At 50.1% G+C, this 22,407-nt stretch overlaps 1 protein-coding gene across 2 annotated transcripts in view; it reads left to right on the top strand.

Moving 5' to 3' along the window:
- CABLES1 (Cdk5 and Abl enzyme substrate 1) overlaps nucleotides 1-14,460 on the top strand; it is a 124,650-nt gene extending 110,190 nt beyond the window's left edge. Inside the window, exons 8-10 of one of the 2 annotated variants that reach the window (XM_012506295.2) lie at nucleotides 7,011-7,117; nucleotides 7,787-7,994; nucleotides 11,231-14,460. In XM_012506295.2, coding sequence (XP_012361749.2) covers nucleotides 7,011-7,117; nucleotides 7,787-7,994; nucleotides 11,231-11,371 — 456 coding nt within the window. In that variant the 3' untranslated portion in view covers nucleotides 11,372-14,460. The remainder of the gene's footprint in view (nucleotides 1-7,010; nucleotides 7,118-7,786; nucleotides 7,995-11,230) is intronic. The other variant, XM_030810654.1, reaches the window with a different exon arrangement.
- Nucleotides 14,461-22,407: the final 7,947 nt, after the last annotated feature.

Here is a 22,407-nt window from a genome sequence, read left to right as displayed (position 1 = left end):
GAATCCCATGACCTGGAATTAGGTGGCATTGAAAACAGTGGTCCTGGCCGGGCGCGGTGGCTCACTCCTGTAATCCCAGCACTTTGAGAGGCCAAGGTGGGCGGATCACAAGGTCAGGAGATCGAGACCAGCCTGGCCAATGGTGAAACCCCGTCTCTACTGAAAATACAAAAATTAGCCGGGTGTGGTGGTGCACACCTGTTGTCCCAGCTAGTCAGGAGGCTGAGGCAAGAGAATCGCTTGAACCTGGGAGGCAGAGGCTGCAGTGAGCAGAGGTCACACCACTGCACACTCCAGCCTAGTGAGACTCCATCTCAAAAAAAAAAAAAAAAAAACAGTGGTCACTCATACTGTCCTAGGCCAAGAAGGAGTCGCTGCTTGTTTAATTAGCACTTTGATTTACAGTGGCATGCACTGGCAAAACCCAGGCATTGCAAGTTTTTTTTTGTTTTTTTTTTTTTTTTTTTTTTTTTTTTTTTTTTTTTTTTTTTTTTTTTTTGAGACGAAGTCTTGCTGTATTGCCCAGGCTGGAGTGCGGTGGCGCGATCTCGGCTCATTGCAAGCTCCGCCTCCTGGGTTCATGCCATTCTCCTGCCTCAGCCTCCTGAGTAGCTGGGACTACAGGCACCCGCCACCATGCCCGGCTAATTTTTTGTATTTTTAGTAGAGACGGGGTTTCACCATGTTAGCCACGATGGTCTTGATCTCCTGACCTTGTGATGCGCCCACCTCGGCCTCCCAAAGTGCTGGGATTATAGGCTTGAGCTACCGCACCCGGCCAGTTTTTTTTTTTTTTTTTTTTTTTGTTTTTGAGACAGAGTCTCACTCTGTCACCCAGGCTGGAGAGCAGTGGCACCATCTTGGCTCACTTCAATCTTCATCTCCCAGGTTCAAGCGATTCTCCTGCCTTAGCCTCCCAAGTAGCTGAGACTATAGGCATGCACCACCATGCCCAGCTAATTTTTGTATTTTTAGTAGAGACGGGGTTTTACCATGTTGGCTAAGCTGGTCTCGAACTCCTGACCTCAAGTGATCTGCCTGCCTCGGCCTCCTAAAGTGCTGGGATTACAGGTGAGAGCCACCACGCCCAGCTTGCAAGTTTTTATGATTCATACAGTTCAAACCTGAATAAAGCATTGGCCTCACTTTTCATTTCTTTAGTTCCACACCAGAAAGAATGAGTGGCTGGGGGGCTGTGGTAATCCCACTGCTGTGGCTCAATCTCCTAGTGCCGCCTCCCCAGCTCACCCCCAGCACTGAAGAGAGGATGCCATCTCTTGGCATGGTTGGGAGGCCCGGCCTTTAAGGGCCACCATCAGGCTCCCTCAAGACAGGATGTGCTGGAGAATCATGACCTCCTGTACACCAGAGAGTGTTTCTCAGAAGGACCTGCAGCTGAGAGGACATCGAGGACTGTCATCCCCTCTGGAACCTGCCTGGAAGGGGTGGCCCTGGGCTCAGAGTGATCCATCCAGTTTCCACACTCTGGACAGTGTGGGGCTGGTGCAGAGCAGTGGCCTCAAGATGCAGCATATGTGCAGGGCCCCTTCCGAGCCAGGATCTGGCGGCCAATGCCACTTTGGGGGTTGCCTGGTCCGCTGTGGCAGTTGTGTATCCCATGCAGCTGAGCAGGAGCAGGACATGGAACAGCCCCGCAGATCAGGTGCCTGCTGCTGTCGACATCAGGTGGATGCTGGAGAAGCCAGAGGAGCAAACGGAGGCACAGAGCTCCCAACCAGTGTGCACTGGGCCTCCGGGCACCATGTGTCAGAGCTGGAGTTTGAATCCAGGGCTCTGGCTCTTGAGCCTGTGTTCTTCCCCACTGAGCCGCAGCTCAGAGAAGCAGGGACAAAAGCAAGATGGAAGAGAGCACAGCAGACAGGAGGCCAGGACAGAAGGCTGGGATGCAGAAGAGTCTGTCACCTAGAAGATGACTGGAGAGCCTCGTCCTCCTGATGCTGCTACATATTCCTCACTTACACGGGGCCAAGCACTGGGCTCCCTGGGCCAAGGGTGTTGCAGCATCCGCTCATGGGCCCTCCTTGCCCACTCCCTGCCAGGGCCTAGCTTGGATTTTTCCCCGCCTCTCTGTCAGGAAACGGAGTCCCCAGCTGCAGGCCCCAAGAGCTAGGACAAGGCTGCTTGTAAAAAAGACAGCCTCTCCTGCAAGACCCGGGCCAGAGTGGCCTGGCGCCCTCTGCCACCCTTGCCCCCTCCAGAGCCGCAGGCTGAGCTGTTGGCTCTCATGGGTCCTCTAAAGAAGAATGGGTCAGGAAGTGTGGCTCAGGGGCGGGGGCAGGACTCAGAGCTCAAGGGATCGGATATCGTCGGTGCCTTTATGGGGATCAGAAGCTCTTCCTCTGTCTCCGCCTTCCCCAAGCCAGGTTCAGTTTCAGTAGTGGTAAATGCCATCAGCAAAGTACAGCGTGTGCAGCAGGCACAGTTCAGTTCTGAAGTGCAGCATCCACTCTAGCAAGTTTAAGAAGGAAGAGGAGCCAGTGCAGGGGTGCAGGTCTGCAGCCCCGACCACTCAGGAGGCAGAGGCAGGAGGATCACTTGGCCCAGGATTTAGAGTCCCACCTGGCAATGTAGCAAGAAGACCCTATGTCTTTTTTTTTTTTTTTAAAGGCTGGGCATGGTGGCTCATGCCTGTAATCCCAGCACTTTGGGAGGCCGAGGCAGGTGGATCACTTGAGGCCAGGAGTTTGAGACAAGCCTGACCAACATGGTGAAACCCTATCTCTACTAAAAATACAGCTGAGTGGGTGTGGTGGCTCATGCCTGTAATCCCAGCTACTTGGGAGGCTGAGGCAGGAGAATCACTTGAACCCAGGAGGCGGGGTTTGCAGTGATCTGAGATCACACCATTGAACTCCGGCCTGGGCAACAAGAGCGAAACTCCGTCTCAAAAAAAAAGAAGAAAGGTATCTAATAAACACCTTACTTACTAGAATCATTGAGGAGGCTGACAGAATAACCTAAGTTGGCATTTCAGGAATGATCCGCAAGCCACACCGTAGAACTGTGCCACCCAGGAGGCTTTGGACTCTGGCTTTGGACTTGGGGAACTGGCACTGGCTGCTGGCTCCAGATCCATGCTGCCCTGCTGTGCTCTACACCTGCCAAATGAGGACCCAGAAGCTTAGTGACAGGACTTGAGGATTCCTGCCCTGAGCCTCTTGGCAGCAGAAACAACAGAAGCACAGCCCTTGCTCCAGCCCTGCCTTCACGTACCAGAGCATCCAATAGGAGGAGCCAGAATTGTTTTTGGAATCCTAGCTGCAAAGGAGTCAGGGAAGTGTAACCGTTAGCTTTCCAGCCTCCTTAGCACAACAGGGTGTCCCAGGAGGAGGTTGGATGTTCAGATCATAGAGTAGAATGGAGGCGAGTCCCAGGGAGAAGCAGCCTCAGCCCCAGCGGTTTAGGAGGAGGAGCCTGCAGAAGTGGCCGAACCAGGAGTGGGCAATAGCCAGACAAGGAGAATCTGATTTGGAAGTCCCGGGTCTCTGGCACGTAGAAATCTGCTGGAAAACTTGTCATGGTGCAGGTGCGAGGCCCCGCCCTCAGAGACTGTGACTCAGTGGGGATGTGCAGAGCCCAGACTTGCTGCATCTGCCGCTTTGTGCTCCTAATGAAATTTTTCAGCGTCTTTTACGTACATTTTGTTCTCTTTGATCTTCAAGATAAACCTGGGAAGCAGCCCCATCAGGTTTTCTCATCTCATTTTGGAGGAGGAGGGTGAGGCTCAGGGAGGTTGAGTGACTTTCTCCCTGTTGCCTGACTTGCTGAAGGTGGACCTGACCACCCGCCCCCGACAGCCCTTTCCACTGCCAGTTATCTTCTCGGACATCCTGGTGAGAGCCCTTGGGTAGGGAGCTACTCTGTGCTGCTTATTCAGTACCATCAAGGAGAGAAAAGCAGGAAGGCAGTGCATGGGTCGCGAGCTGGAAGCAGCCGCTCTGGGAGACCAGGATCGCAGTGCTGGCCCTGCCTGCGGCTCACTGAGGTCTGGGGTGAGCCTTATCACTTTTCTGAGCCTCTGTTGCAAACAGAGGTGGGACACATTTGTCTATTTGTGCATTTAAGCAGTAAGAGCCCTCTTTCAAGGGAAGTGTTGTGTGTATCTACAAATAAGATGGAGCAAAGCAGAGCTGCTGTGGTTGCTGCGAGGAGAGATCCAGTCCCCTCCCACAGGCACTTCAGCAGAACCCAGCCTGAAAATCCACATGATCGTTAAGCAGCAGGATATCCTTGCTGGTGCTTACAGGGCTCTAGGCCCCCAACAAAGGCAGATGACTTTACTTGAGCCTCCTCACATCATTGCAAACCTCATGACTTTCCTCTGTAGAGGAAGAGTAGAAGTGGCCTGTCTCTGGGAGTTCAGGGTGCCTGGATGGGGGATGAGGGGTTGAGAAGCTGGAGGAAGGTGCTGATTACTTGGGAAACAGGAGGGTTGGCTGATGGGCCCTCCCAGCTTGAGGCGAGCATGTTAGATGTGGCCCCCATTCTGCTGCCTGTTTCCAAAATGAAATCTTACATCCCCTTCAACCCAGAGATTCAACCCAGAGGAGATATTTGTTGGAGAGGAAATAGAGCCTTTCTTAAAAGTAGAAGGGAAATAAACCTGTCTTGGAGGGCTGCCATAGGGGTCCACTCTGCTGGACCTTGGCAGTGAGAGCAGTGTCCAAATACTGTGGCCCTGCACAGCTGGGCTGCCCCTTTCCTGGTCCTTGTAGGGCATGTGGTTAGCCGGGACCAGAATAGCCACATCTGGACCAGGTCAGGAGACCTTCCTGATTGGGCCAGAAAGACTATGTATCAGAGGAGGAAGACGTGGCATTGCATCCAGCAAGCCCTCTTCCAGCCAAGTGTTCGAAAACTCTGAACAGGTCTGGTGGAATTGTTGGAGTTAATATTGCTGTGCTTTGCCTTTATTCACCAGAGAAGCAAAGAGAGGACCATTAAGATCACTTGAACTGGGATGTGATGGCTGCTTGCCTGCTCCTTGCTACTGACACCAAAGGCATTGTACATGTCTGTGCTAAAATCCTGTGTCCTATAAATGGAGGTGTCCAGAGAAAGCCACCAACTTTCGTTAGAGCTGTTAAGGAAACCTTTGATGGGCTTTGCGGGCATGAGTCATCTAGGGAATTGACCTTCACATCAAAATCTGTCGTTTCTTCTTTCCTGAGCTTTGACTGATTAAGATTATGGCATGTGGGCCAGGCACGGTGGCTCATGCCTGTAATCCCAGCACTTTGGGAGGCAGAGGCAGGTAGATCACCTCAAGTCAGGAGTTCAAGAGGAGCCCGGCCAACATGGCGAACCCCCATCTACTAAAAATACAAAAATGAGCTGGGCAAAGTGGCACATGCCTGTAGTTCCAGCTACTCGGGAGGCTGAGGCAGGAGAATTGCTTAAACCCAAGAGGCGGAGGTTGCAGTGAGCCAAGATCGCGCCACTGTACTCCAGCTTGGGTGACAGAGCATGACTCCGTCTCAAAAAAAAATAAAAAAAGATTATGGCATGTTGTCAGCCAAAAAAGACCCAGCCTTGGCAAGTGTGCTCTCGAGGAGGGATGAGATGAACTGGAGGAAACCCAGAAAAAAACTGTTTGAATTAATTCAGAGTTCACAGTGCAGGGTACAGAGGAGCAAGGAAGACCAGGGTATTCAGAAAGGACTCCAAGGATCCTTTAAGGATTTCTCCAATTTAGAAAGAGGGAGGGAGGGAGGAGGAAACTCAAGTTTCCAAAGACTTACTAGCTACCATTATATACATAAGGTGGAATGTTGTTCAACCTTAAAGGAAATTCTGACACGTGCTATAATGAGATTGAACCTTGAAGACTCCATGGTAGGCCAGGCGCGGTGGCTCACGCCTGTAATCCCAGAACTTTGGGAGGCCGAGGCAGGCAGATCACGTGTTGTCAGGAGTTCGAGACCACTCTGGCCAACATGGTGAAACCCAGTCTCTATTAAAAATACAAAAATTAGCCGGGTGTGATGGCGGGTGCCTGTATTCCCGGCTACTCAGGAAGCTGAGACAGGAGAATCGCTTGAACCTGGGAGGCGGAGGTTGCAGTGAACCAAGATTGCGCCACTGCACTCCAGCCTGGGCGACAAAGCGAGACTCCATCTCAAAAAAAAAAAGACTCCATGCTAAATAAAATAAGCCTATGACAAAAGGACAACTAGACGATTCCACTTACATAAGGCAAATTTATAGAGACAAAAAGTGGATAATGGTTGCCAGGAGCTGGAGGGAGTGGATGGGGAGTTGGCATTTAATGGGCACAGAGTTTCAAATGGGAAGATGAAAAGATTCTGTGGACGGATGGTGGTGAGGGCTGCACAATGATGCAAACGTTCTTAATGCCACTGAATGGTACGCCTAGAAATGGTTAAGATGGTAAATTGTATGTGACGTATGTTTTACTACCATTTAAAAAACTAAAAGAACAATAGCTAACATGTATTGAGCACTTGCTGTAGGCCAGGCACTGTACAGGGCACTTCTCATACAGTTCTCAGAAAGCTGTGTGAAGTAGGCACTGTTACTGTTTTTTGTTTACAGACATGGGACTTGAGATTTGGGGTGATTTGAAGTCTCCCAAAGCCGTCGGACTAGTGAATGGTCAAGTAGAAATTGAACCCAGGTCTGTGCACATCCAAGCCCCACGCGCTTAAGCCCTGTACCGTGTGAACAGGCTGACACCTGGTAACTGACACAGGCACCCCTCCCTCTCAGGCACTGACTTCTGTTGGTCTACAGGCCAGCTTTCCTAAGTGTCACCTCATCTTAATAGTGGTGACTTGTTTTCCGTTCACCTCCAGAAGGCCATGGCCCCCTTCAGGCTCCTGGATTCCGCCGAGCCCTTTTTGTAGCTCCAATCCAAGTTTTCCCATTGCTCATGGCTTTGGGAGTTGTAAGTTGGTCGTAGTTGGTGCATAATTACTACATACAACCCTTGTTTTAAGGAGTGATCCGTGTTCCCCTGTCTGTTACAGACAACAGTGATTGACTACGTGAAGCCCTCGGATCTCAAGAAGGACATGAACGAGACCTTCAAGGAGAAGTTCCCTCACATTAAGCTGACACTCAGCAAAATTAGGAGGTACGGGAGGCTGGACTTGCCTGTGACCTTTCCCTCCAAACCCCTCTTTCCACACACAGTAAGCTTGTTATCTGTCCAGTGGTCCTTTCTGTGGTTACAGTGATTGAGTCATTGTCACATTCAGCAGGAAGGACAGCCAGGCACGGTGGCTCACACCTGTAATCCCAGCACTTTGGGAGGCCGAAGTGGGTGGATCACCTGAGGTCAGGGGTTTGAGACCAGCCTGGCCCACATGGTGAAATCCCGTCTCTACTAAAAATTTAAGAATTAGCCAGGCGTGGTGGTGCACGCCTGTAATCCCAGCTACTTGGGAAGCTGAGGCAGGAGAATTGCTTGAACCCAGGAGGTGGAGGTTGCAGTGAGCCAAGATCGTGCCGCTGCACTCCAGCCTGGAAAACAGAGTGAGACTCCATCTCAAAAAAAAAGAAAAAAGTAAACATGTTTTATATGACCTGACCAACAGAGAAGAGTCCAAAGCCCAGCTCTGTAAGTCTGCTCCCCATGCATAAAGCAGCCTTCACACTCCCAGGGACTTAATCCCAGTCCAGGTCACCCTCTGGGAAAGAGAAAGAGAAAAATGCATTCAAGATGGGGGAATCTTTTTCTTTGAGGTCCACTGAAACTCTTAAGTTTTCACAAGACTGTTCCCTCCTGCCTGTCTTTCTCCAGTCTGAAACGAGAGATGCGGAAGCTTGCGCAGGAGGACTGTGGCCTTGAGGAGCCCACGGTGGCCATGGCCTTCGTCTACTTTGAAAAGCTCGCCCTCAAGGGGAAGCTCAACAAACAGAACCGGAAGCTGTGTGCTGGGGCATGTGTGCTGTTAGCAGCCAAAATTGGAAGTGACCTCAAAAAACACGAAGTCAAGCATTTGATTGACGTAAGTGGCCTTTTCCCTGGTGGCTGGAGGAGCACACGCTCCGGTCCGGGGTTCCTCTCTCAGAAGGATTCTGATCCTTAGTGAGCAATTGAGGTGAAGGCTATGAAGTCTTTCCCGTAATGGGAATAGTCAGGTTATCTTAGAACATAGGAATGATCTACTTTGACAAGACCAAAGCTCTTCAGCATTGGGCATTGGGTCTGGCCCTCAAAATCCATTCTCGGACACCATGTGAGATGCAATTATTCCCACAGCCATAGAAGCCACTGTATCTGCAAGGGATTCCCCCAGGCAGTGTGACCCACAGAGCATCTAATGTCAAACAGGTTGCTTCAGTAAGACTTTGGCTGCCTACTTCCTTGGCTGGCTCCTCTTTGGGGAAAGGTGTGAGTTTGACAGGGTGGTATCTCTGTTCTTTTAAAGGAGAGCCCTACCAAAGCAAGGAAACATTGATCTCCTTGGATGGCTACATGAATGCCTGTTTTAGAATTCAATATATTAATAGAAAATTTGAGGTACAGTAAAGCCAACTGATCAGAAGACAGATCCATTGAGAAGATAGTTTGTTACAGTTCCTAAGGGAAGGAGTATCTTGGCTGGTGCTGCCATAACAAAATACCATAGGCTGGATATCTGAAATGGCAAATTTATTTCTCATAGTTTTGGAGGCTGGGAAGTCCAGGGTCAAGGGACCAGTTGCTTCAGTTCTAGTGAGGTTCCTCTCCTTGCTCGTGGGCGTCTTCTTGCCCATCCTTAATTGCAGAGAAAGACAAAAAGCAAGCCCTCTGGTTTCTTCTTCTAAGGCTCCGAATCCCTTCACTCCATGCCCAGGACCTCATCTAGACCTAATCACTCCCAAAGGCCCCACCTCCTAATACCATCACATGAAGGATTAGGGCATCCACATACGAATTTGGGGGGGACACAAACATTCAGCTCATAACAAGGGGCATGCCATGCTGTGGGGGCTGTGCATGGAAGCCCTGGAATTGGTCGGGAGGCAGAGGGAGCCTTGATTGTGGTTTTCACAGAAATGAATAGGTAAGGCAGGCGTTTGTGGGTTTAGGATTGGCTAGTTTGAATAGTTTTGATGGGCTCTGGGGCCTAGAGTCTGTCCCTGATTGTCTGGTGCCTGGCTCTGGGGTGATAAGGGCAGGTGGATAGTGGCCTGGAGTGTGAGGCCCATGGAGGAGGTGGTGGGAATGTGGCCTCTAGATTGGTTGGTTTGCATTTGAAAAGCAAAAAGGGTCACTGTGGAGGATTTGGCTAACCCTGGGAAGGGCAGTCCCTCTAAAGTCAGCAAGTCCCCAGATATCAAAGCATCAGAATACAGAAAATAAAAGACATGGTTAAGTCAGTGCCCCATATGTCTCACTGTCTAGCTGTCTTCAGTGGCAAAGGCAAAAAAGCAGAAAGGGCACTAAGGTAGGTACTCCCCAGTTGAAAAGAATATTTTTCAGGTTGGTGCTTTACAGATTTTAAGAAATGGTACAAAATCATCTAGCTTATACAGTAAATACATGAACCCAGAAGTGACCATTGGACACCAACTCTGAGCTAAGAATCAATAGGCTTATACAGACATCTGCTGAACTAATGATTTTTTTTAATTTTTTTTTTTTTTTTTTGAGACAGGGTCTCACTCTGTCATCCAGGCTGGAGTGCAGTGGCACAATCATAGTTCACTGCAGCCTCCACCTCCACCTCCCAAGTAGCTGGAACTACAGGCATGCACCACTGCACCTGGCTAATTTTTTTTATTTTTTATAGAGACCAGGACTTGCTGTATTGCCCAGGCTAGTCTCGAACTCCTGGCCTCAAGCTATCCTTTCGCCTCAACCTCCCAAAGTACTGGGATTATAGTCATGAGTCACCATGCCTGGCCAAGAACTCATGAATCTTTAGATGCAACAGATATTTATAAAATTATAAATAATACGCACATTTAATCATAGTTGAGCAATATAGCACACAGCAAAAGCTGACAACTTTACCTTATTCAAGGTGTCTCCATCGCCTGAACTACAAAATGCCCTTGGCCTTCCTTAGACGGGGTGAGGCCTTCCTCGCTATTGATGCAGAATATAACAGTAATGGTTTGACCAGCCACTTACGGTAGCAAGAAACCTAACTCAAGATCTCATCCCAGTTACAATCTGAAAGCAGTCAACATCTGCTCTGTGGGTGGGATTTATTTTATTAAAAGCTGGGTTAACGCCAAGGCAGAATGTGCCTAAGCAAATATGAGGCCCTCCCTGTCCATCCCCACCTTGGTGGTTCTCCTTCTTTTCCAGCTCCAGCAGCCCCTCCAGTTGGGTGGGCACGCAAGATACTACCAGGCTCAGCCCTGTTTAGATACACACCAACTGTGTAGCACTGTGAAAGTGGAGACTTCCCGAGGACTTAGATCATTGTAAGATGAAAGGACTGAACTACATAGAATCAGTGCACTCCCTTCTGAACTTACCGCGTGGTTTTTATTGTCATGCGTGGTTTGCTTTATTATTTATTTTTTGAGACAGCATCTTGCTTTGTTACCCAGGCTAGAGTTCAGTGGCACAATCTTGACTCACTGCAACCTCCACCTCCTGGGTTCAAGTGAGTCTCCTGCTTCAGCCTCCCGAGGAGCTGGGATTACAGGTGCCCACCACCACGCCCGGCTAATTTTTGTTATTTTTAGTAGAGACAGGGTTTCACCATGTTGCCCAGGCTGGTCTCAAACTCCCGACCTCAAGTGATCCATCCACCTCGGCCTCCCAAGGTGCTGGGATGACAGGTGTGAGCCACCACCGGTTTGCTTTATTTTCAGTCTTCCCTTTAAACCTGAATCACTTAGTTGTCACAGGTAGAGTTTGAGTCCCAGTTAGGGTGGAATCTTAGTGCTGCAATTTGCTGCCCATGTGACCCTGGCTAAGCTCTTTGACTTCTTGGAGCCTGTTTTCTCATCTGTAAAATAGAGATACGGAGCATGAACCATGTCATATTCCTGAGAGGATTAAATGATGTCATAAGATGTATGTGTGGTTCCGGGCAGCCCCCTGGGAAAGGAGCAGCTCCTTCACAACCAGGACCGAAGGCAGGAAGCACAGCCTATGCCTCCCTTTCTTCCTCCACAGAGCTTTGCCCAAAGTGGAGTTCTCCTAAGCACTCACTGGCTGGTGGATAGAGAAGCTGCAATTGCAGAAAGACTAGGATCTTAATTTCAAAATGAACATGCTTTTGATTTTTTGTTGCAGAAACTGGAAGAGAAGTTCCGGCTGAACAGGCGAGAACTGATTGCCTTTGAATTCCCGGTGTTAGTGGCCTTGGAATTCGCCCTCCACTTGCCCGAGCACGAAGTCATGCCCCACTACAGACGGCTGGTCCAGAGCTCCTAGCACCAGCCCCGAGGACAGCCAAGGACCATTTATTCTCAGCTTGGTGGAGCAGCACTTACTACTGGAAATGAAAAAAAGTAGAACTCAAAATACCAGACTTTTCTTCCTCTCGACATAGTTTGGGGAGAAGCAGTACTACAAACTTTCCAAGGAGTCTTGGGTGTGTAGCCAAGAGGAGCCATGAGCTCTGGACTCCTCAAGCAACAGAAGAGGAGGTGTGTGCTGAGAACAGAGAGGCCCTGCCCTCTGTCCACTAGCGAGAATCCCTAGCTGCCCCAGTCCAGTCTTTATTCCCGGCATTCACAAACTTTGCAAGCGTGGTCCAGGGCCTTCTCCAGATCTGTTCCAACTTAGAGTGTGAAGGGCTATGAGCATACGGGGGAAGAGAGTCTGCAGAAGTTGGGGGAAAACTTTTAAAAGATACCCTCATTGTGTGAGAGTGTGCCAATCTATTTTTGTATCAGCATTGGAAGTGCACTTTCCCCTGGGGTGTGTGGGTGTGTGAATGTGCAAGTGTCTGACAGATACTGCATCAGCCCTAGACCCCCAGAGCCAGTCCCGCCCTTTACAGAGCAGCCCTCAGCCTGGGGCCATGGGCCAGGCTGACCTTCGGCAATTATTTCTAGATGATTTCTGGATAAGAATTGCTCTCTCGGTACCAGTTTGACATCCTCCACTCTTAGAAAATGACATTGTTTTGTTACTGCTCCTACCCACCAAGGGGATAAAGAAGGCAAGTTCTGAGTGTTGGATGAGTCAGTCGCATGGAAGGGCGTGGAGCGTGGCACTCTGTAACTTCCCGCCGTCTGCCACCCCACCACCACGTGTATTTAACCCTCGCACTTTCTCCACTGTGGAGACGGCTGGGGCGGCGCCCCACAGTGTGTATTCCTGTCCTCTATGTTAGAGTGCATCATAAGCACATTTACTGTGCTATCTATATCTCTATATAAAAGTGTTTTATAAAAACCCAGAATAGGAGCACGACGCATGATTGGTGTTTGAGGCGTTTGCCAGCTGGGACAAACTGCATTTGGAGCCGTGGTTAAGCTGACTAAGGAGGCGGTGGCTCTTACCATTCCCACGTGCCCAGGGCTGTTCGTGCACGATTTTAATGGTGACTTGTCCTGGCTTACTGGGACAGTCTGTATGAGGCATGTCACCACACTGTCGCCTCATAGCTGCAAGAGAGAGGCACCAGCTGAAGTTCCCCTGACTGAAGAGAGCCTGTGGCCATGTAAAAAGAGAATTAAACTCTTGTTGCTTTTTGTATACCCGTATGCGTTTGTGTAGACGTGTGTCTCACCAGTCACCTTTGCCCTGCATTGCTGATCCCCTTGCGCACACTGATTCTAGTGAGGTCACAGATTTGGAGCTTCACACACCAGCCCAGAGAAAGGGCGATGGAACCGAACCGAGGGTCTGCAGCTTTCGTTAGCAGAGCTGTCAGATTCTTGACAGTCTTGGAGGATGGAGAAATTCAAGCAGCAGCTGGTGAGGGCCAAAACAGAATACTTGGCTTCTTCAGAATCTTAGATTGCGCTGAGTTTAGTCCTAAATATTTTGCTAACAAATTTCCTTGGCCAGAATCAGTTGTAAGACAGTGATTTGGGTGGTGGAGGGAGGGAGGAGGGAGAGGATATTGATTAATGTGGTCTCTTTAGCTGATTGAAAACTAGATCAACTAATACTTAGGGCACTTGCTGTTTATAAAGCAAACTGAGAAAATATTCAAGGTGCCTCCATCACCTGAACTGCAAAATGCCCTTGGCTTCCTCACATGGGGTCTGTCACCTTGCATCTCTGACAAGCCATCCACCTTCCTGGTCAGTGCATACAGGGGGAGAGCCTTTCTGAGAAGCAGGGCCCGTGGTATCTGGAAATGGTCCAGAGAGCTCCCCACTGCCCATCTGCCCCCGAGTTTCCTGCCAAGCTCCGGAGGGTGGGGTGGGGGGAGGGACATCCGATGGATGACAGGCCACCAGGCCAGACATGGGGAGAGACGCCTGAATCCTTTCCTGTGCGATAAAATCAGGCTAATTTACTTGGATCTGGGGTGATTTGTTTGGTTTTTAGCATTTATGAGGTGAGCCCATGAAGTTAGTGGTTCATTACTTTTTAAAGATGAATTTTCATTTTAAACTCTCTCCTGGCCTGTCGATTTGTGGAATGGACAGTTTTGTGGGTTTTATTTGGGAGGAGTCAGGGCTGAGAAGGCATTTTATCAGGAGGTCTCCTTTTGCACGTCCATGACATGAGCTTTTCAGAGGCGAAGGAAGATGAGGAGGGTGAGAGACGCAAGTCACTGCCAGAGGCGCCTCTGTGACACGAAACATTCCAGACATGTGGCAGCCTTGGGCTTAGGCGAGGAGGAAGCCTGAGCCTGTGAAGCGAGAAGGCCAGGCAGTAGACTGGCTGTGAGGTTTTGCCCTTTGACCTCCACAGAGGGCAGCTTCAGCCCCTTGTAAGCCCTGCCCCCTCTCAGGACTGCCCTGAGGCCTCTCCATCCAGTCCTCCCCACACTCAGATCTGTGGGGAAGCCCCGCCCAGCCTCACTCCTTGGGATAATACTAGCCACTTGGTTCTGCCTGATTCCGTTTCCCTGGAGCCAGCCTGGGGGGCCCAGGACTCCTCTAGTGAGCCCTGACTGTTAGGTAAGAGACAGGAAGCAGACAAGCCAAGAAGTTGCTGCAGCTGCCCCCAGGAGGAAACGGGCAGCAGGGAGTGTGGCCTAGCCCCCCACTGTACCCCGCCAGGGACCTGAGCCCTTGCCAGCCTAATGACACTTAGAAGTCACCACTTTTCCTTTCTTACCTGCTAATAAAACCTATTTAAACAGGAAATTCACACCAAATGCAAATGGGTTTTGTTTTCCTTGGCATTTTGTTGTTGTTCTGATCACAGATTTCCCTGCCAGGGTGTCTGTGGTCATCAGCTGCAGGCTCAGCTTGGGGCGGCCGCTTCACACAAACCACTCTGTACCACATGCCCTACCTTAGTGACGGGAGTCGGGAGCTTCCTTCCCCTCCATGTCATTCCTTCCTGTTCCCTTCATTCCCCAACAGCAAATAAAACTGTTGAATGCTCTGGCTGCTGAGTTCTTTATCTCTCGCTCAGACGTTTCCGGCTCAGTGCTGAACGGCGGCCCCTTGCCCTCCCCAGCTCTGGCTGCCTCCCGTGACTCCTGAGGGCCTGGAGCCTTTCTGCCCCGCTGCAAGCTCAAGTGGGTGGGGTAGGGGGAGGCTGGAGAATGAAGTGCATTTGAGGCAGGTGGTTTTGTTACCTGTTCAGCAACAAAAGACATCTTTCAAATCAAGGGGGATTTTTTGGGTTGGGGATGGGGGCGCGCCCTGACGTCACCTCCCTGGGGCCGTTGGCAGAGTTGGGTAAGCACAGTGCTGAGGGCCAGCAACAGCAGGGAGTAAACTTTGAGTGTAAATCTGGAATCACATCACCAACACCAATGTCAATAAAAAGCGGCTTCCAGTCATGCAGCTGCAAAGCAAAGCTGAGATTCAAAGCTGCAAAAGAAGAAAAATGGCAGGTGAAGGGGAAAGGTCCTCTTGCCACCTGCACACAGCCCAGCTGAAGGGACCCAGGCCAGGATGGGAAGGGGTGCTATCTAAGAGCCCCCATCCCATAAAGGGCCCTTTAGACTTCTAAATCGTCCAGAAAGGCTGCAAACCTAAGACTGGCAAAACCACAAAGAAATGCCTCACGAGTACTGTGCTTCCTCACACAGAGACTTCTTGACTTCAGATGACACATCATCTATGCAACATCAATACACCTAATATGGCTAGGTGTGGTAGCTTGCACCTGTAGTCCCAGCTACTCAGGAAGCTAAGACAGAAGGATCACTTGATCCCAGGAGTTCAAGGCTGCAGTGAGCTAGGATCATTCCACCTTATTCCAGTCTGGGCAACAGAGCAAGACCATGTCTCTATTTTGTTTTTTAAGGGCTGGGTGGGGCGGGCACGGTGGCTCACACCTGTAATCCCAGTACTCTGGGAGGCCGAGGTGGGTGGATTGCTTGACACCAGCCTGGGCAACATGGCAAAACCCCGTCTCTACTAAAAATACAAAAAATTAAGTGGGCATGGTGGTACACGCCTGTAGTCCCAGCCAGTTGGGAGGCTGAGGTGGGAGAATCACCAGAGTCCAGGAGGTCAAGGCTGCAGTGATCGCACCACTGCACTCCAGCCTGGGTGAAGGGAGCAAGACCGTGTCTCAGAAAAAAAAGAAAAAAGTACATCTAACCTACTAAACACCACAACTTAACCTTTCCTACCTCAAATACACTCAGAACACTTTTGTACAGTATTCGATAAATTACATGAGATAGTCAACACCTTCTTACAAAATAGGCTTTATGTGAGATGATTCAGCCTAGCATCTCCAAGGGGTATCATACAGCACATGGCTAGCCTAGTAAGGATCAAAATTCAAAGTACATTTTTACGGAATGCTTTTGCACCATCGTAAAGTTGACAGTTGCACAAGTCAAACCATCATAAGCTGGCGCTTCCATATGCCATCTCTCACCACCATCTTGCTACTAAGAGCACGGCCCAAGGATCTGCAGCATTCACATCACCTATGGGCTTATTAAAGATGCAGAATCTACATCTTACCATTCCTCCTTGGTGATTTGTATGCCTGTTAAAGTCTGAGAGGCACCATTCCTCCATATTGGCATAGGACATAAAACTGTCTAAGAGAAAGGTACAGAGAAAAATCTAGATTTTTTTCTTTAATACCAAAAAGAATAGCTTCTGAGGTTGTTTTGACATGTGTTTACCTAGCTGCTTCATCTAACAATTTTTTGGGTGCACAAGGCCAAAAAGATGTAAACTGAACTAAGCAACAGCTAACATATTGGTCCCAAGTACAGAGCTAACTTACAATGCATCACAGCAGCTGCTGGTTAAGGTCATTGCTCAGATGAGGCCTGGATCCCAGGTTCCCAGGGCTCACAGATACAGGATTAGGATGCTGGCAAGTGAGGGCTCCCAACAGCACTGGAACACAATTCTGTACTGTAGCTAGGAACTGTAGAGCTGTGACCTTGGGGACATCACAAATGGGCAGACCTCCAGTTTGCTTGGACTGACATTCATTGAGGTCCACCTAGCGCTTATGAAATGTGTCTTCCACTGGGTTCTGTGGGCTTCCTGATGTCGGGCAGAGCCTGCTGGGGGTAGGTGCAAGGCACCCTCATCAGGTCCCATGAAGCTGTTCTCCAGATGAGCCTCAATGTGGAAGCTTAAAAGGGAAGCTCCAGGGGAAAGACAGATTCCCCAGGCGGGCCCGGGATGGCGAAGGCCAAGGCATCAGGGTTGGAAATCAGTGCTCAGGAATCAGCCGGGTACATGGATCGCAAAGTGGGTCAAGATGGAGCAATTGTTTGGTTCCAAAAGTGAAGACCAAGAAACCAGAACTGACAAGTTAGATGCTTGGCAAGAAGATGGGTGGGAATGAAATCAGGGACTCCTTACCAGGGCACCGGAACAGGCTAGCGAGAAACCAGAGATGTGAACTGTGATAGGCAGATGAAGCCTTGGACACGGTCTTCAACAAGGGGCTGGTGCTTGGGAGGACTCGATATTCACCAAGCAGATATCATGCGCCAGCCCTGTGCTGGGCACTTAAAGCACCTGTCCTCATTTAACCCTTAAACAATGAGGTACCTGGGGCTCTGAAACATCACATAAGGTGGCCAATGACACACGATTATGAAGTGACAAAGGCAAGATTCAAACCCAGCTCTAATTCCAAAGCCCAAGCACCTGTCCTACCTCACGCTTAGAATGAAACAGAGCCACTAAGATGGTGGAGGGCCAAAGCCAGGCTGAGCCGGATGCTGGAGAGATGGACTTGAGTTAGAGGAGGTCTTCTGATGCCTTCAGTTAGACAGGGTCTTCTCCCCACCCTTCCCAGCCACTGCTGGCCCTTTCCCCTGCAGAGGAGAAAGGATCTGGAGCTACGAAATCCATAGCATTGTCTTCTCGGGTCTGAGTGGCCTCCACATTTGATGTGGGGCCCACGTCTGAGTCCCCTGGTAGAACATGAAATGTTTGGAAAACTTGCTTCCATAACAGGTAAGCTAAGGGGCTTCTGAAAGTAAGTAAAAGATCACAATCAGGTTTAATGCAGCCAGTGTTCATGTCCACCAACATTTCACCAGCTAGTGTCTCGTGGTGCATGTATAGATTTTCCACCATGTGTTATAATTAAGACAAATTCTCCTTGCCCTACGCTCTGCATGTTCCTTGGCTGCTGTCCCTTTAATCAGTGTGTGACTAGGAAATGCAAATTTGTTTTGCTCTAAGGCTAAGCCAAGCATACCTTGGCCAGGCGGTCATTTGGCAAGGATGGCCACATCACACAAAGAATGGCTCAGGGATTACGAGCTGTCTGAGACTATTCATGTCTCAGCCCCCAAATGTCACAGACAGACTTTGATTCACTGCCACTTGCAGAGCACAAGCCCTCGTCAGATGTGTCAGGTGCACTGAAAGGCAACTCCACAGTCCTTAACTGCTGCTGTAGACCAAAGGGTTCAGCAGAGCAGGACTGGATTCTACCACCATGAACCCGAGCACCTATCACAGGGCCTGGTACACAGAATTCACCAAATAAACACTGGTTGAGTTAAATGAGCCATCGCAAAACAAATTACCCCACTGGGTGGATTGTTCTCTGCAACTCTGAATCAGATTTCTGCTCAGCATCTGTTAGACCATTCTTGCATTGCTATAAAGAAATGCTTGAGACTGGGTAATTTACAAAGAAAAGAGGCTTAATTGCCTGCTGGTTCTGCAGGTGCCAGTGTCTGCTCAGCTTCTGGAGAGGCCTCAGGGAGCTTTTATTCATGGTAGAAGGCAAAGTGGGAACAAGCACTCTACACAGCAAAAGCAGGACGTGGGAAGGTGCCACACTTTATTCCTTTCTTTTTTTTTTTTTTTTTTTTTTTGAGATGGAGTCTCGCCCTGTCACCCAGGCTGGAATGCAGTGATGCTATCTCGGCTCACTGCAACCTCTGCCTCCCAGGTTCAAGTGATTCTCCTGCCCCAGCCTCCCGAGTAGCTGGGATCGCAGGCACGCGCCACTATGCCTGGCTAATTTTTGTATTTTTAGTAGAGACAGGGTTTCACTATGTTGGTCAGGCTGGTCTTGAACTCTTGACCTCGTGATCTGCCTGCCTCGGCCTCCCAAAGTGCCGGGATTACAGGCATGAGCCACTGTGCCCAGCTGTCATTTTTTATTTTGAGACACGGTCTCACTCTATTGCCCAGGTAGAGTGCAGGGGTGCAATCATGGCTTGCTGCAGGCTCAATCGACTCTCCCACCTCAGCCTCTCAAATAGCCTGGGATTACAGGTGCATCACGCCACGCCCAGCTAATTTTTGTATTTTTTGTAGAGATGGGGTTTCACCGTGTTGCTCAGGCTGGTTTCAAACTTATGGGCTCAAGCGATCCTACCATCTCAACCTCCCAAAGTGCTGGGATTACAGGCGTGAGCCACCATGCCCGGCCTACACTTTTAAATAACCAGATCTCGTGAGGATTCACTCACTATCGCGAGGACAGCACCAAGCCATTCATGAGGGATCCACCCCCATGATCCAAACACCTCCCACCAGGCCCCACCTGCAACATTCGAATTACTTTTCGACATGAAATTTGGGTGGGGATAAATATCCAGCTACATCCGCATCTCACTCAGGGCTGACTCTGCAGATCCCAGCACCCAGGTTTCCTTGTCCTTCAGCTTCTGGTTAGGTTCTGGAAGGAGAGACACTGACCAGAAATGAGAGAGCAGGAGGAGAACGGGAACTGGGGTGTGTGTTCCACGGCCCAGCCTCCACCCCAAGCAAGGGGCCCTGCTAGTCCTGGGATCTCACCACCCCTTCTTGGACAGTTCCTTCACTGAACTCACTTCAATTTCCCCCAATGCACGAGCCATCAAGTTCCTGCTGTGGCTTTGGTCATTACACCCAGTTGGCAGAGTAGGAAATGGTGTCTCATCAAGTACGGGCAATCTGGGGTTGTCTATAACCCCAAAGCATTCTGGAAACAAGCAGGAAGAATCATCCCCCAAAAGCACCAAGAATGGATAGGAACAGTCAAAAATATCACATGGCTCTCAAAAAAAAAAAAAACCAGAAAGGAATAAAGTTTGGCTACAATGACCCTGGCCTTGAAGCAGCCCAGTGGGCACTTCCCACCAGCCCAGACCCCTCCCAACAGCTGCCGTGGCCCCGCTGAGACTTTGGAGTTCTTGGGGGTTCTCTTCTGAGGGTCATCTGAACAGAAGCTGATCATAAAAGATGACCAAAAAGAAATCTCTCTCCCCACTGGAGAGGGTGGATGGCACACTCTGCTGGAACTACTTCCTATAAATTATTTTTTAAAAACCATGGCTTCCAGAAAAAGGAAGCAGATCCCCTCTGAGGCTTATCTAGAAGGCCCTGATGAAGCATACATACTGTTCTATGAGTGTCTAAGCCAGATACCATATTCCCTAAGGCAGCTGCCTTCTCCATGAAATCTATTTTCATTTTTATTTATAAAATAAAAACAAGACACAAATGAGAATTTCCCCCTTCTTTCCTGTATGTGTTGGAGAGAGTGATAGAAGCTGTCTTCAGGGGAAGCCTGCGGCTAGAACGTTTTTTGGGGAAAATATGCAGCCAGAAGGGACCATTTCTCAGAAGCAGCCCTTAGGGAGCCCAGGGGCAGCTGACCCTAGGAGGGGCAGGCACTGGAAGGCAGGAAAAGGTTCCAGAGCTAGGCAGACCGTGCGGCCTTATGCAAGCCACTGGCCAGCCCATGCCCGCTTGGGGTCATAGTACCTCCCATCAGAGGGACTCTGGAAGATGGCACAGTAAATCCCTGGCCCAGGGCCTGGCATATAGTAGGCACTCAATAGATGGAAACAATTATTATTTTTACCTCCATTGAACTTAATTCTTGGCCAAAAAAAAAAAAAAATCCTGCTTTATAGAGAAAGAGATTGGAGCACAGATAGGTGTCTAGGGCCAAATTGGGACCATAAAATACATTCAGATTCCATTCCTTTCTTGTCACTACTGCTCAGGCAGAGTGTCAGTGACAACTCAGGGAATGTAGGAGCTGGGACTGGTGATGTCCTTGAAGAGGCACAGTGGTCTCTTCAACCAGGTGGCTTCACAGCCATTAGCCAACAAATGGACTTCGGGTGCTTTTCTGCTTCCTCGAAACCAAATTCCCCCAGGTGCTTACTTGTGCAGCTCAATGGGGTGATTATGAGGCCCCTGTGGCCTTGAGGCTTCCTCTCCAGTGATGACAAGGTCGCCTGGCCAGCTCACCTGGACAGCTGCCTTCAAAGGTGGCCTTGGAGCCCCCTCAGCGGCACCCGCCTTGCAGAGCAGCTTGTTGGATTCTCTCACTCTCCTCTCCTCCCCCAGAGAGGCTCCCTCACTGAGGCTCAGGGAGTGACTCCTGGTTCGCTGATGAGGGGCTGGTGGGCTGCCTGGCCTGCTGGTCTGTGTCCTCACCGAGCCTAGGCCCCCCACTCCAGGGCAGAGCATCCAACCAACAGACCACAGAGGTAGAGCTGTGCCCACACTTGGCCCTAAACCGCATCTGCATGGGGCCTGACCCAGAAGAAGGTGCTTGCCCTGCCGCCCCACAGTGAGAGCTCTAAACCAGAGCCTGGCTGAAAATGGGGCTGCCCCTTGCTGCTGACTTGAGGAACCGGGGGCAGTTTTGTGAGAAGCGATGTGGCCTCACCTCATTCCTGGTAAGATTCTGCCACGTTCTTCACTGACACCACCCTCGGTCTCTTCCGCTGTCCAGCGTGCACGGGGCCTCAGGACACCACTGGGGGTTGCAGGTGAATTTCAGGGTGTCTATGACACACTGCCAAGCCCACGCTCCTCTCAAGTTCAGCTCAGACTCTATAGGCTCTTCTGAACGGGCGCTTCCTGTCCCTTCCACCCGTCCCGTGCCAGCCCCAGTGGGTCTCTAGGTTGTTCTGCATTCCCTCCACCCCGGCCCACTTCCTGCCCCCAATCTTCTCAAAAGGGACTTGCTTTCCTTCCCCCAGGGCACTCATCTAGCTCTTGTTCTGTGCCACACGGTTGCTCTTCCTGCTGCCTCTGTCATGGCTCTCCGGCTGCCCACTCCCTGCACTGTCGGTCCTCAGCCAGCTTCTCCCCAAAGTGCCTCCTTCCCTTCGCCCTGACTCTGTCCCATTCCTCTGCACCTCTGCTTCACATCTGGGGTCCCCTGCCCCATCCTCTTTCCTTCCTTAGAGCTCCCTTAGGTCCTCAGCCACTCCCTGCCTGGCTGGCTGCACTAGGGTGTCCTGTTCCCCAACTTGTCACACAGCCCCTTTTCCCCACCAGGCCTCCTCAGGCCCCTGGCACACAGGCCCGCACCATGTGCACTGAACAGAGTCCCCCTCTCAGCACACACAGCATCCCATGGTTTCAATTCAACTGCAAGTCCTCTGGCCACCCAGTTTGGGAAGTCCCTACAATTCCACAGCTGTCCAGTTGGGTCATTTAGGTCCTGGGGGCCTCATTTTTGGGAGACACATTCTTTAGGGTTCCCAGAGCCCGCATGCTGCAGCCATTTGGCCTCACCAAGCCATCCAAAAAGTGTGCTAACTCAGCCATCCCAGAAAAGAGAGCAGGCCTTTTATCTTTTCCATAGTGAATAAAATAATTTGCAGAAAGTCTCTACCACACCTTTAAATCAAAGTATAAGTCTTGAACTAAAATCAAGACACAGAGAGGAAGAATAGGAGGAGAAATGGGTATTTATTATACAAACATTCCCAAATTGAAACAGTTCTTGTCTGGATTCCTGTTTGCAGAAGATCTGGGCTTTGAGAGATTACTCTTGTTGCCAATAGAAGTTTCCAGAGACCAGTACTATTCAGATCAGGAGCAAATATTTGGTTGGAAAACTAAAGAAGTATTTGCTGAACATTTGTCAAAGTGTGGTCTTAATAGGGCTAGCTGAAGCAGAATCACCTGGGGTGC

This window comes from Nomascus leucogenys, chromosome 4 (assembly GCF_006542625.1).
Source record: "Nomascus leucogenys isolate Asia chromosome 4, Asia_NLE_v1, whole genome shotgun sequence".
Taxonomy (NCBI): domain Eukaryota; kingdom Metazoa; phylum Chordata; class Mammalia; order Primates; family Hylobatidae; genus Nomascus; species Nomascus leucogenys.
Note: the sequence above shows the minus strand (reverse complement) of the source record. Positions and strands in the feature narration are given on the sequence as shown.